The following is a 14,300-nucleotide window of genomic DNA, read 5'->3' as shown; positions in this document are numbered from 1 at the left end:
TTAATTAAAACATTCCCTACGATAACTGTCATATATATAATATTTTTATACAAAATTAAACAAATATATAAAATTAACAAAAGCTAGTTCTGAATACTTTTTTCCTTAGTTTAGGGGGTAAACTACAACTGCTATATACTGAATTACAAAAAATGCGACAGATTATACAACAAAAAATTTTCAGTTTAAGCTCTTAACTTTAAGCTCATTAAACTTAATTGGTGGAAAGGGGTAGTTTCACAAAATGCATTTGAACTTAATTTTGTGAATTGCATATTTTTCTTTGTTAAGATGGTAAAAGTACGTGGTAGAAAATTTAACTTTCTTCAAATTTATGCCATATAAATAGAGTTTAAACACATTTAAACAGGTTCAAATATACGGTTCACTAAATTAACTTCAAATGCATTTTGGGAAAAGACTCCTTTCTAGATATTAGAAAAAAAAATTGAAGATGAAACTTATGACATCAAAAAAAATTACATATAAATATATATATACGTAAAGTCCTGGAATTATTGGGATTGACTGCGACCTATAATCAGGTCTTCGTCTTGTTCTTCGTCTTGTTCTTCGTCTTGTTCTTCGTCTTGTTCTTCGTTTTCAGACGAAGGTTCCGACGGATAATACTTGTCTCCATTCTGCCAGGGATGTATATTCTACATGGTTCGGATGTGTAATATTTTTTCCAAGAATGCTCAGGGATGTATATTAGATTTCATTAAATATAAATAGATGGAGGTAAGAAAAAAAGGTAATAATTAAGAAAACTGAAAACATTTGTAAATTTTAAAAATTTTTAGCCGTGGACAAACAATATTTCTTGTGCAGAATATACACCCCTTTCCCGAATCAGCTGTAATGTAGCTGCCAAAGATACCGTAATTGTTTATGTTTTGAGAACATTGTTGAGAACTTGCTCTCTGTGGTGGTCTGGAGGTTGATCTTTTCTTCTTCTCTAACTCATCATCTTCAGGCCTGTGTCCCTGTTCCCACAATCTTTGCTTCTTCATGTTGTCCTTTACTCGTTTGTTGGCATCTCTTCTTGTCCGAGCCTCACCACGCTGGCCGAAATCGGGCAAATGTGTATTTGTTCTGTTCAACATTTGCTGCAGCTTAGTTTGGTTAGGTTGCTCACTGAGTTGACTATTACTACAACCTGGCTCTGGACTATAACTACAACCTGGTTCTGTGTTTACGTCTTCATCAGGATTTGATGTGCCTGCGCTTTCAGCATATTCCCGGCTTGAATTAATTTGTGCTGTGCTCGTGCTTGCTCTGCTCTGGTTTCTGTACAACACCGCATTAATTTGATTCGTTGATGGAAATGTTGTTTGTTTTCTGGGACGTTTAGGAACTTCTTGGGTAGGCTTTGGCTTTTGGGCCACTTTTGCTTTTGGCTTGCGTTGTTCTTCTTCTTCTTCACTACTACTACTACTGCCAGTTCCAGTGTCTGGGTCTGATTGATGACCTTCATCTGTCTCATCACTCTCTGGTGCTTCTTCTTTGACGTCAGAAAGTAATTCACCTTCTTCTTCATCTTTTTTCCACTTTGCTTTTTCTCCTACAAAGAAATAAAAAATGTTAAAGCAAATGTACATAATTGTAGCTTCAATATTATTTCCATACCTATATGAACATTAGTTACTATTAATCAGATTCAAATGAAAACAAGCAATATTTTTTACCCTATATTAATATGCCAATCAAAGATAAAAGGGGGAATTTTGCATTGGCAATTGCTTTATAGGGGTACAATATGGAACTGTGAAGAAACGGCGTCGCCACCGCCGAGGACCGCCAATAAAAGCCCCAAAAAAGTGTCACTTTCGCCCACCCCCCCCCCCCCCCCCCCCCATTTATTACATTAAGACCTGTAACTTACCGTCAATGTTGATGAGTTCTAAAATTTCCATTTGGTTGTATATAGAAACATTTGAGCCTACTGCAACAACCTCATAATGACCCGTGTGGTTGTGAATTATAATGGCAAGTTTGGGTAATATTATTCCACATGGATGTATCCGAATTTCCTTACTTGCATTGCCGTCATTCTTGCCCTCATTGTCCTCAACCTCCACAATTTCGTCACTCTGGTTTCCGTCATCTTCGTTATCCACCTCGAATGATGGTTCATTGTCCAGCTGTAAACTTTTCTTGGTTTTTGCTTCGGCTTCCAATGCGGTTTGCCTTCGCTCCCGGTTCTTTGGAATGATCGCCACATCATCTAAATAATTATTATAGTCATTATTTCAAATAGTATAAATGTTACCCAACCCCAACCCCCCCCCCCCTCCAAGGAAATAGCTTAAAATCACCGCAGAACCAATACACAGAAGAGTAGAATCCGATCTCCAGGATACAATTAATACCATAAAAAAACTAGTTTTTACCACTTTTATGGTAAAATTTTAAAATATTAATAAACTTAAATTTAGGTGATACAGTTCCTACGTTTTTCAAACTATAAATAACAATACCTTCGGCATCCTCATCATTCTCATCACTGCTGCTTTCCTCCACGACTCTTGTTGCCTTTCCAGTCACCTGTCTCTCGTTACTGTTGCCTGTAAATAATTAATTTATACATTAATTTTATACGTTTCCAAACAAAAAGCAAGTACTGAAAACATTTTTCCACCCCCCCACCCCCCCTACTTGGTTGAAAAAAAAATTTTAAAAGGAAATGTGTTGTAGGAGGGATAGAATAAATAAATCATAGAGTTCTTTAAATATTTTTCAATTTTCCCCCTACTTGGTGAAAAAAAACTAGGGGGGGGGGAAGAAAAATTGAAAAAAAATTAGTAGCAGAGGAAAAAAAATCTTGTGCAGTATATACACAATACGAGGAAAGATAAAACTTATAAATAATAATTAATGTTCAACAAATATGTACCTGTGATTGAATTATTTCGTCCATAAAATTCTTTCTGTCTTTGCAGTGGTGGAAAGTTTGGTGGTTGTTCATCATCTTGCATTGGGACTGTATCATCAAGATTTCCCACATTTTGGCCCTCATCGTCTGTTTCAGAAATAATTATCTTCTTCGACTTCGACTTCGAGCCCTTTCCATGCTTCTTCCTTTTGGAGCTTGTGATGTTTTTAAATACATTTACTTTGGGTTTATTATTGGACTGGCTGTTGACAATTGGATCTTCATATAACCTACGTGGCTTTACTGGGTGCTTTACTGGTTCTGGAGTTACTGCTGGATTCTCCGCGGGTAAGTCATTCCCAATCTGATCATCATTTGAATTCATTTCAACGTCGTCGGCTCCGTCATCAATTACAAGCTCCTCACCATTGTTGCTTTCTTCATCAGCAATGTTTTCCATACCATTTTCTTCAACAGCATTGCCTTCAGCTTCATTGTCTTCAACAGCATTGCCTCCCCCCTCATTGTCTTCACCATCAGTGGATACATCAGCAGTGGAATCATCAGCAGTGGAATCATCAGCAGTGCAATCATCAGCAGTGGATTCATCAGCAGCATTCATCTTTCTATTTCTTGAAATTCTAGTTGCTTTCTCACTGGCATTGTGAATCTTTGTCTGTTCTTCACTCATTTCTGGTTTCAAATTGGTTGTGGCGTACGAATAATACATTACAGCTCTTTGTATAACCTTCTTATCACTATGGACTGTCTTGAAAAATTGCTTGGGGTTCTTTGCCATGTCTGCATAATCTTTGATCTGAAATGAATTTCTCGACCTGTCATTGTTTATTCTCAAGTAAATCGGGTTCTTTCCTTGAACTTCGTGGGGTAAGCAACCCATTGAGTGGGCACCTAACATGTGGTAAAATTTCCTGTCTTCGGCTGTAACACCTGGTGTTGAAGTTGTGATTGTCTTCGGTTTAATACGCCGCTTAATTCTTTGTATCTCTGCAGGGGCCAGATAAAATTCACACATCTGTAAGGCTGATCGTTTCTGTGCCTTTTCCTTCTTGTCTTTCTTGTCTTTCTTGTCTTTCTTGTCTTTCTTGCCTTTCTTATTGCTTGTCTCCTTCCTTGGCTTGATTTCAAAAACCTGTTCATACGTGTAGTTTGGGGTTGACAATGCGCGTTCTTGTTTTCGCGTTACCAGCCCTCGAAATAGCCTCCAGCAGACAGGATCCTCATTAGCAAGCATATAATCTTGGGCCCTCTTCTTATTTTCACAAAAACCAGTCGCGTCCTCTTTAAAAGTGTGTTCGAAATTGCGCAAGAACCTAGATAAAAAAAGGGTTTATATCAAAACAGTCTCAATATATAACATATAACATATATCAAGAAAAGATGAACTAAAAGTCTTGCCACATAAAAAAATACATGGTACAAAATTGAAATTCTTTGAAACATATGCCATAGAAATGTAGTTTAACAATTTAACAAGAATACAATATGCAGTTAACATTTCGTGAAACTACTTTTTTAACTAAAGAACATTGAAATGCATTTTGTAAAACTACCACTTTCACATTGAATAGACGCGGAATAGATGCGATAAATAATTGAATTACCTACAAGCTTGTATGTGGTTCCTCACTAGAAAAAGGTCGCTTGAAGACACATAGGTTCCTGTTCTCCACAAATTTGGTGGGATAGCTTCATCTAGGTACGTCTCGTTAAGCACTAACTTACAATGATCCAAGAAACGATCCACTGAAATAATAATGAAATTTTCAATTAACTCTGCATAGGTACATGTTTATTATTGTACCAGGGGTGTATATTCTGCACAAGATTTATTTTCACAAATAAAATATATATATAAAAAGATTATTGTACATGGTCACCTGCTAGCAAGAATAGGAATGCCCCTTTTATTCGGTTTATTTCTCTTGCCCCCACCTCCCTTCTCCCTGTTTTAAACGTTTTCTCATCATGTCAAATTTACAAAATAATATTTACTTACCAGTTTCGTCATCAATAACTTCCGGAGCAGTCCAAAAGGCAGCTGTGATGCGGGCGTCAAAGGTGAACTGCTCGAACACGACATACAGGAAGGTTATGATGTCGCGGCATACTTTCAGTAAGGTTTGCCAGCCTATATCCACTTTCAGTGAGTCTTCGAAATTTTGGATGAAAAAGATAATTTCTTCTCTTCTCATATAACCATCTTTTTCCAAGGGGTCCTGGTTCTTTATTCTTTCTCTGTAAAAATCTGGTGAGAAAATCTGGTCCACGACAACATCCTGATTCTCACTAGGCCCTTTATTCGCCTCCTCCTCATCAAGCTCATCCACATTGGTCAGTCTTCTTAGATCAGTCACCAAGGTTTCCACAATTTGGTTGTTTTTCTTCATTTCTGTTTTCAGGGTTTTAGTATTTTCAGCCATATCTCTTGATACACTGTCTTGCAGGTCTTTGATTTCATTCTTCACTAACTCATGGTTTGTGGACGTTTTGTTTACCAAGTTTCTGATGGACGCATTAATGGGCTCTAATTGATTTTTCATTTGTGAGGTCAAGAAAGTACGTAGCTGCTGAAATTGGTTCTGAATTTGGTTCATAACGGCCCCGGTGAACAAATCCTTAAAATGAAACATATTAAACCACATATTTTCAAGTCTTGGTATTTTAAAAACTATGTGGTAGAAAAGAAGACTATCCACAAACAAGAGCAAGTGATCCTAAGCATCTTCCATCATTTTTGGACTTTGACAAACAAAAAAACTTGGTAAAATTTGACCAACTTTTTGGTAAAAATTGACAAGGTAAATTTTTAGGCTAAGTCCAGATTTTTGGACTTTGACCAAAAAATCAACTTGGTAAAATTTGACCAACTTGTTTGTAAAAATTTACAAGGTAAATTTTTATTGGTCAATGTTTACCAAAAATTTAGTCAAATCTTACAAGTTATTTTTTCCAGGCTAAGTCGATATATATCCTAAATAATTGTAATTTGTATCCTCTGGATGACAAAATGAAATAAAAATAATACCTCGCTTTCTTCCATCTCACCAGAAGGGCCAGATGATCCCTGGGGTCGTGATGACTGGGACTGGGATCGTGATGATGTTGCAGGAGGAACTACAGCTCTCGCGGTCCGTTGACTCGCGGAGTGGTGCCGTGCCCGTGGAGATGGAGGTGGGGTAATATTTATTGGCCTCATTGGAGATGTTGTGGTTCTATTTGTGTTCTAAAAATAATATAGATAATTATTGTAAAGCATTACTTACCGAGGATTATAGTTTTAAACAACACCGGCATTATCCTAATTTTTTTCTTCTATTTTTTAAAACTTTACCCTCCCCCCCCCCCTCTCCCGACAAAATGACTGTGTTAGGTTAGGCTAGGTTAAGTTATATGGTTAGAGGGACCCAATTTGTTCAACGGTTAACGAGATTTGTTGGTACAAACCCACAAACAGACATCATGTTAGTAAGTTTAGTTTAACAACAAAACACCAACAAACCAAAAACCGATAACAATAAAACTTAAAATCCTACCTTTGCTGTTGTACCTTTGCCACCTCCAGTAGATTTGTTGCTTCCAGTTTTGGCACTTGGAGCTTTGGCACTTCCACCTCTGGCACTTAAATTAGGTTTGCCACCTCCAGTAGGCTTGTTGTTCTAAAACAAGAAATAATTGTTGTATTTACAATGCATAAAAAGATATTAGATAGCAGTGGCTACGCCCCTAGAATTTTAATTACTAATATCAAATGTTAAACACACTGTGGAAAATTAATAAATAATTATACTTGGTCAATAATCTTTTGTGGTCTGTTAAGCATGAACCGATAAGGTTTTCCTTTCGATCCGGTAACATGCGAATTTATAAGTTTTAAGAGCGAAGGGTAGCAGCAATTTGTACAATAGTAAATTAGGCCTTAAATATAATTTTTACCTTTACAGAACTAGCACTCTTTCCAGTCCTCGTCATTTTGGGATCTAGCTTGATCAATTGCCAGTCGAAGTTACGCTGTTGGATCCAGGTCGTTGGCATGGGCAATTTGCATAGTTTTAAATCTGAAATGTGTAGACAGAAATTAAAATTTTATGTAAAATTAAATTAAATTGCAAACATGTACTCTTTCAAATTACAGACTAGACTTATAACACTTTAACTTCATACCCATCGATGGCCAAAAAGGTAGGGTTTTGCTAAATTTAGTTGAAATGCCTTTTTTAAAATTAGCTATAAAAAATAATTTTAATGAAAAAAATATTTTAAAGTACATTTCACATAAATTCCAAATAAAGAGGGAAGGAAGGGCCTTCAGTTGAATTTTACAACATTTTACATACATATTATAACAAAAGGGGGGGGGGGGGGGGAAGTGACACTTTTTGAAACCAAAACTAAAAGTCAAAGGAACTGAACTAAAGAAACAGTTACAGATCTGTAATTTTGCATGGCAGTTGTTTTATAAGGGTACAATATGGAACTTTTAGTTTTGGTTTCAAAAAGTGTCATTTCCCCCCCCCCCCTTTCTCTGCTTTCAATGTACAAAATTAAATTCCGATAGGAATTACGATGGAGACATCTTGATGCAACAGGTGTACGGAGATATGTGCTACTCTGTACTTCAGTAGGTTGGAGGCTAGTTCTGTTGGAGGATGGCTATAGTCTTCGGGATCGTCAGTCTTGCCTACTCCTAATACCAGGGGTGTATATTTTCAGTGTTTAAAACCATAAAACTTAATTCATATTTCCTAGACCCCCCCTCCCCCCTTTACCACACTCTCCTCCTGGCATGATAAAGAATTACAAATAAATTGTGGTAGGTTAAAAAGGAATTAGATGAAATGTATAGTTCATGAAATATTTCTATACAACAATTAATCATGTGCAAAATATACACCCCTACCTATTATTCTGGAATCTTCAGGAAAGGTGTATGCCGGAAAAAATGTCCTCACTTTGTGGACCAACCATACTGTTTTATCACGACGGCAGTCTGGGACAAAGTAGAGGTCTTGGCAGTCTGTATAGAATTGATTTCTTTCGAACTTTCGTTTGTTGGCATTCCTTTTTCCCCTGACAGCCAGCTTTTCATTTATGTACGGTTTCACTGTGTGAAATATCAACAATCTAAATATGTCATTTATGTCATTAATGGCTGTTAAACGGAAAGGTATGTTGCTGGTGAAATCGTTATAGCTTAAGTGTTTGATCAGCAATACACGGAAAGAAAGTTATGTTACATTTTTAAAAATTACATTAAAATTTGTAAAGAGTGGGGGGGGGGGGGAGAAGTGACACTTCTTGAAACCAAAACTAAAAGTCAAAGGAACTCAACTAAAAAAAAATAGTATTACCTGTTTGAAACCTCTTTAAGGCCAAAATTATATCCTCGGATGTAAGTTGCAATCACATGATTGGCACTTTCGAAAGCATAACAACTGAACGCCATGGATGGTCCAAATCGGCGGACATGTTCCGGCATATGGTAAAGCATGTGAGTATTGTAACTCAAGCACGATTCGCCGTACATCTCCGCCAATTTTGAGTTCAGGACCATTATCATGGTCTTGAGCTCAGCCACACGTTCAGTTGTTATATGCTCTTCGAGACAGCGCAATATGTGGAATAAAAACTTGCATATCAGACGTTGTTCATCTTTAAGATTTGCCAACTGGAAAAAAAAACATCGTAATAATTTAAGGGAAAACTAGCTCTTTCGCCCCTAGCCTCTAGGGGCTTCGCCCTATATACTTATTGGAAGTCCACCCTCCTCAATAGAAATATATATATAATATAGCACACGTGCGCAAATTTAAAAAGAATGTTATTGCTATACAATATAATGAAACTGAAATAAGCTTTAAATTCTAAAAAGATTATAATATGGTAAAAACCTACCTCTGCATAAAATATCATATGGTAAAAGCCCAGTACTTTGAATTCAGAACTTTTCAAATTGAGGGCTAGCTTCTTCTCTGTCAGGCGCATGATGGACGTACGGGGAACGCGATCAAAATCGCCAACAAGCTTCAATTGATCGTTGATTTCATCTATAATTGGAGTTACTGCAGTTCATGGTAAAATATGGGTGATAAGGAGAAAATTTTCAAAATTTAAGTTCTTTAAACTTTTCAAACTAACACTCTTTTAAGCGGCATAACAAGGCGTACAAATAATGTGTAATAGACATAAATCTAAAAATGCAGAATTTTATCGCAGTGCCGAGAAATGCGCGAAGAAAACACCTATTTTACGCGTCATTTCTTTAGTCAAATGCAGTACATCCCTGTAATTCTCTCCATTTGAACTAAGTCTTCTTCTTCCAATTCTGGATAACTATTACGTCCTTTCTTCAGGTACGTCATCACTTTCTTTACATAGCCCAGGTGCAACGCGTGCATCGGATCACTGGGGGTATCTTGTATTAAATCCAAGCTCGGGTCAAGCTCAGAAAAACTGGTTTTCATGTTCTGATTATTTTCCTCTAACTTGCGGAATTTCTCGTCAGACCTCGGCGTACCCATATTTTGACTGTCACTGGGGTAAAATACATTCATTGATTCGAACAATACCAAGTTCTTTTGACGGAGATAAGTCTGTGAAAAAGCCATCCCTGGAAGGTCACAGTGTGGGCATCCATTTTTTGATCCATGGCCAAGAATGCCGAATACATCGGCTCTCGCAACGGCATCGTGGATGATGGTTCTACATTGAAAGGTATGTCCAGGTAATCCTTCTTGAATTAGTTTGTTGATGAATCGGGTAACATTATCCAGAAAGTTGTAACTGTAGGGACGCCTCCTCGTCTTCTCAAATATGCTGACTGGCAATATAACACTGAAATCCTTGTTGAAGAATAACCTGAAATAATAAAGAAGAATTAATAATAATAGCATTTAATAACTTAGACTTAAAATTGTAGTTACTGATTTATAAAACGTAAAGGCTGGTAAAATTTTACCGTAAAAGTGGTAAAAACTAGGTTTACTTATGGTATTAATTAAGTCCTGGTATACAGTAAGACAGATTTTTATATATGTATGCAATAGAAAAAAGTATCAATTGTAAACTTAGTTTTCTTTTTTATTTCTTTATTGAATGGTTTCCTAAACTTTGGCTTTAAAAATCTGGGCTGTCAATTGATGTAAAACAAATATTTCGATATCCTTTGAAATATAGGGTGCCATTCCTAAAAAATATTTTTTCGAGGGTCATGCTGTATATGAAAAGAACTTTATCCCAACCCAACCCTTTCAAATCCACAATATATTAATTACTTACCTAATCCAGACAGTATAATAGGAGATATGAGATCCCTGAGCTGCTTTCACTCCGTCGCCCGAGATGTCAAAAGTTATATGATCATCAACGGCCTGTTGTCCATTCAACCGTTTAAAGTCTGTGATGGCGTCTTGGAGGATCTCATAGGTAGGGAATCTGGAAAAAGAAATATATTTTTAACTAATAATAGCTTATAATATTGTTCTCAAGTTGTCGCAGGAAGCAATATACCAAAGAATGATCAAACTGATAATTAGAACACTTGAAAGTTTGTTGTTAAAAAAGGAGAAAAATCGACATGTTTAAAATGGACGTACGGAAATTCTGGTAATGATTATAGAAATGCTACGCTTTCTAAATCGTATATAAACATACCTGCACTCAATCAGTGAACCAGGAGCATTTGTAGGATTATATTTGTTTTCTTTGATTTCAACTTTGTATTTGGGTTTGAATAATGTATTATATGACGGAAATTTGAAAATACACGAGCGTTTTAGAATTGCCAGGATGATTCTAACTTTGTTGTGAGAGATGGGGTTGTCTAGAACACAAACGCTTCTGAAATCATTAACAATTTCTTTCTCAAGTTCTGTAAGATGTTTGAAGGGATCCCCGTCATGATCGCCATCAGGTTCGCCATCAGGTTCGTCATCAGGGTCATCGTCATCATCTGGGTCAAAATCATCTTCAGGTATATCAAACAATTCGACGTGTTCCCAGTCCTCGGCATCTTGAATGCTGTCATTGTCTGCATCATTATTATCGTTGGTATTATTGTTGTTAATATTGTCTACAACAATATTAATGTAGTTTGTTTCTTCAGGATTGTTATTTAATCGCTCCAAAACTTGGTTTGCGTAGCATTGATAACATATACTTTCGGTTTCCTTTGTGAAGTTGGTATTGCAGCCTGTACAAACTTTACCTAAAAAAATACGATGTTAAACATGGTGTTTTATAGTTATAAACCTTCCCGGGACCTATGTGAAGGTACCCTGTAAAGGAGAACCCAATCGGTTCAGCGGTTAGCAAGATCCTTTTGAACAGACACACAGACATCCTGTTACTTTAGTATAAGGATAATGCCGTAAAGAAAAACTAGTCAAATTAGAAAGTTAAAAAATTAAAAATTCCAGAAAAAGTAGATAAATGTAGAGAGTGGGTGAAGGTGGGTTAGGTTAAGGGATCCCATGTAGAATATACACCCCTGGAACAAGGATATCTTGAGACAAACTTAACTAACGTTTGATCAAACCAATTGTTTGAAATTTAGATTGAAAGGAAAATAAAAAACAAAAATTGGGAGACAATGTTTGTGGGAATTTGGACAAACAAACAACAAACAGACAGACCGACATCGTTCTACTTTATATTACAGATATTGTAGGTTACCTTTTGACGATGCAGTTTCGTTCTCATATTCCACATCCATCAAATCCTCCTGCTGTTCTTCTTCTAGTAATGGCTGACTGTCTTCACTTTGTGGAGGTTTCTTGCGCCATTTTCTGGTTCTCGTTGCAGTACAGAAGAGTTTTCTTATGGACCTCAGTTTATGCTGCAACTGGAAAAAGATTACATAATTAGTGAATTACTTATTTAAAATAATATAGGGGAGTTGTTATGGATCGTTATTTGGGCAAGCTACACGTGTCAATTGATTACAGTACATATGACTATACTGGTGTAAGAGCAAGCATGTTTATAGTGCGCTGACTGCAAGTGAAAAATAGAAATTAAAGTCGAGCATAGATTATACTTTAAGTACAGTAATGAAAAGTAAGGTCTCATCTTAAATATGTAGAAATAATTAGTTGTAAAAAGTCACCTGTACATTTTTCCTCTTATCTCCACTTCTTATACGCTTCAGTAGAGCTTTAGAGAGTGTACCAATCAAATTGTCTCCCATTGCAATAACGTCTAACAGGGGTGTATAGGTAACTCCTGAAATAAGAAGTATATGTTATAATCAGGGATGTATATTCTGCATGGGATCCCCTGCTCAGGGGGGGGGGGGGTGGAAATAAAAAATAAGTGGTTGGAGGAAAAAAAAATGTAAAAATTAAGAAAACTGAAAACATTTTTTCCATTTCCCCCCCCCCCCCCTCCTTGGTGAAAAAAAAATAAAGAAATGTGTGGTAGGAGGGATAAAATAAATGAAGTATAGAGTTCTTTAAATATTTTTCTATTTCCCCCCCTACTTTTTCAGAAAAATCTAGGGGGGAAAAAAAATAAAAAAATTTGTAGCAGGGGAAAAAAAATAAATCTTGTGCAGAATATACACCCCTGGTTATAATAATAAGGTTATTACTTGTTTACATATAACGAAAGAAGGAGAAAGTAAAAAAGGGGGGGGGGGGGGGGGAGTGACACTTTTTGAAACCAAAATTAAATGTCAAAGGAACTCACAAAATAAAGAGTTAGAGTTACAAACAAGAAAATACCCTTATTTATTCTTTGATTGTGTATAAAATTAATTAAACTTACCTATCAAAATTGTGATCCAATTATACATACGTCATCCAGCGTTGGTCTGACATTTTTTTACTTTGAAAAAAATAACTATATACAATATATACATAAAATTTTGTTTGTTCCAGTCCTGACCTGGATAATACCTATATAAATTTCCTGCCTTCCCTGAAAAGCCGACGAACGCATATATAATCGAGCCCCACTGGTCGTGACTTTTGCAGAATTCTGCAGTTGCATGGAGTTTTATTATAACAACAATGTTGAACCCAGAAAATTTGTTAATTTGCTATAAAATAAATAATAATAAATAATAAAAAACAACATAACAAAAATATCAAAAAACAAAAACAAAAAATAAAACATATCAATTAAGATCTCCTAGAGAGCTATAGCCAGAAGCTTAAAAAACTGTACACGTGCATACGTAATCGTCGGCTTTAGGGGTAAATAATGTTTATTAATGTTTATATGCAGGAAATTATATATCTGCACGACCAGTGGGGCTCGATCACTGTCACCATGGGTACTTAATTATAAAATATATGGGCGCTGCAATCAAAGAGAGGTTAACGTAAATGTTCTGAAAGAACAAATTGATGTTATCCTCTTAGGAAATACCCCCCCCCCCCCTAGAAAAACGGCCCCTGGCCTCTACCTAGCCGTATAACTTAACCTAGCCTAACCTAACCCAGCAATTTAGTTTGGGGGGGGGGGGGGGATGGGGAGTTAAATAATACAAACAAAATTTTCTAAGAGGATAACGCCACAAATTACAATTAAAATTCGCTTTCAGCATGGATATCCGGAGGCTGGATGAAATCGCCGGCGGCGAGCTCGGCTTCTCCTAGCTTCTCCTTTCTCTTCCCTGAAAGGAAAGAACATTGAATTAAAAATGAGAAAACTAAAGCGTTTTTTAATGAAGAAACTCAAAGAATTCTGAAACATTTTTTGGTTAAAAACAATTTTTTCCCCTGCTACAAAAGACAACTAGCCATGAACAAGAGCATGTGATTTGAAGCAACTTCCATCATTGATCCACTTATTTCTTTTTTCCCCCTCCCCTCCCCCCCCCCCCCGGAGCAGAATATACACCCCTGCAATAATTTCGTAGTTTTTACCTTGTTACTCTGGGTTTTATTTAGAAAAAAGGGCTGACGTTGGTGAGGAAAGGTGCACAGTCGGCTTCATGGTCAATGACACGTCTCTCGGTATCATCCAGGCGGGGTCTCTCGTTCTCGTAGAGATTCTCGGGCATAGGTTCAATCTTCTTTAAGTGTGTCTCTACCCAACCGTGATGGTATAAGAGTTTTACTATTTCAACAGCGTCATCAATGCCACATGATTCTTCTTGAACTCGAATATTTAGCTTGGAGAAGAGTCTCAACATCCTAACCATGAGGGCGTCCCATCTGTCATGCAGCTCGTGGTATTGGTATGGATCCATCCTAATTTGAGGAATGATTATTTTGTTTGTCTTGTTTATTTTTGGGAGGGGTGTGATTAATGTTTTTTAACTTTCCGGTATTTTATTTGTCCTTAAACAAGGGGGGGGGGGGAGAAGGCCTGGAGCTCCGGAACCTGGAGGCCTATCCAAAAAATATTAAAACTTTGGAAAATTCATCATATAAGAATGATTTTATCCCTAATAACC

General features: G+C 36.6%; 4 protein-coding genes across 4 annotated transcripts; all 4 read right to left on the bottom strand.

Moving 5' to 3' along the window:
* Nucleotides 1-1,657: 1,657 nt before the first annotated feature.
* On the bottom strand, nucleotides 1,658-5,439 carry LOC145326546 (uncharacterized). The gene is made up of 5 exons (XM_080169916.1): nucleotides 4,896-5,439; nucleotides 4,501-4,642; nucleotides 2,897-4,209; nucleotides 2,481-2,567; nucleotides 1,658-2,227 (listed from the first exon to the last, which is right to left on the bottom strand). The coding sequence occupies exons 1-5, from the start codon at nucleotides 5,437-5,439 to the stop codon at nucleotides 1,863-1,865; spliced, it is 2,451 nt and encodes an 816-aa protein (XP_080026042.1). The 3' UTR covers nucleotides 1,658-1,862.
* Nucleotides 5,440-5,856: 417 nt separating this feature from the next.
* LOC145326407 (uncharacterized) lies at nucleotides 5,857-7,237 on the bottom strand. Its single transcript, XM_080169746.1, has 3 exons — nucleotides 6,833-7,237; nucleotides 6,433-6,555; nucleotides 5,857-6,122 (listed from the first exon to the last, which is right to left on the bottom strand). Exons 1-3 carry the CDS (start codon nucleotides 6,929-6,931, stop codon nucleotides 5,871-5,873), a joined length of 474 nt encoding a protein of 157 aa, XP_080025872.1. The 5' UTR covers nucleotides 6,932-7,237; the 3' UTR covers nucleotides 5,857-5,870.
* Nucleotides 7,238-7,277: 40 nt separating this feature from the next.
* LOC145326545 (uncharacterized) lies at nucleotides 7,278-10,277 on the bottom strand. The gene is made up of 6 exons (XM_080169915.1): nucleotides 10,264-10,277; nucleotides 9,237-9,754; nucleotides 8,792-8,943; nucleotides 8,248-8,564; nucleotides 7,797-8,020; nucleotides 7,278-7,583 (listed from the first exon to the last, which is right to left on the bottom strand). The coding sequence occupies exons 1-6, from the start codon at nucleotides 10,275-10,277 to the stop codon at nucleotides 7,441-7,443; spliced, it is 1,368 nt and encodes a 455-aa protein (XP_080026041.1). The 3' UTR covers nucleotides 7,278-7,440.
* Nucleotides 9,502-13,903, bottom strand: LOC145326406 (uncharacterized). The gene is made up of 5 exons (XM_080169745.1): nucleotides 13,768-13,903; nucleotides 12,662-13,514; nucleotides 12,003-12,118; nucleotides 11,570-11,738; nucleotides 9,502-11,102 (listed from the first exon to the last, which is right to left on the bottom strand). Exons 2-5 carry the CDS (start codon nucleotides 12,687-12,689, stop codon nucleotides 10,477-10,479), a joined length of 939 nt encoding a protein of 312 aa, XP_080025871.1. The 5' UTR covers nucleotides 12,690-13,514; nucleotides 13,768-13,903; the 3' UTR covers nucleotides 9,502-10,476.
* Between the last annotated feature and the right edge of the window lie 397 nt (nucleotides 13,904-14,300).

This window comes from Acartia tonsa, chromosome 8 (assembly GCF_053477335.1).
Source record: "Acartia tonsa isolate MP-2025a chromosome 8, ASM5347733v1, whole genome shotgun sequence".
Taxonomy (NCBI): domain Eukaryota; kingdom Metazoa; phylum Arthropoda; class Copepoda; order Calanoida; family Acartiidae; genus Acartia; species Acartia tonsa.
Note: the sequence above shows the minus strand (reverse complement) of the source record. Positions and strands in the feature narration are given on the sequence as shown.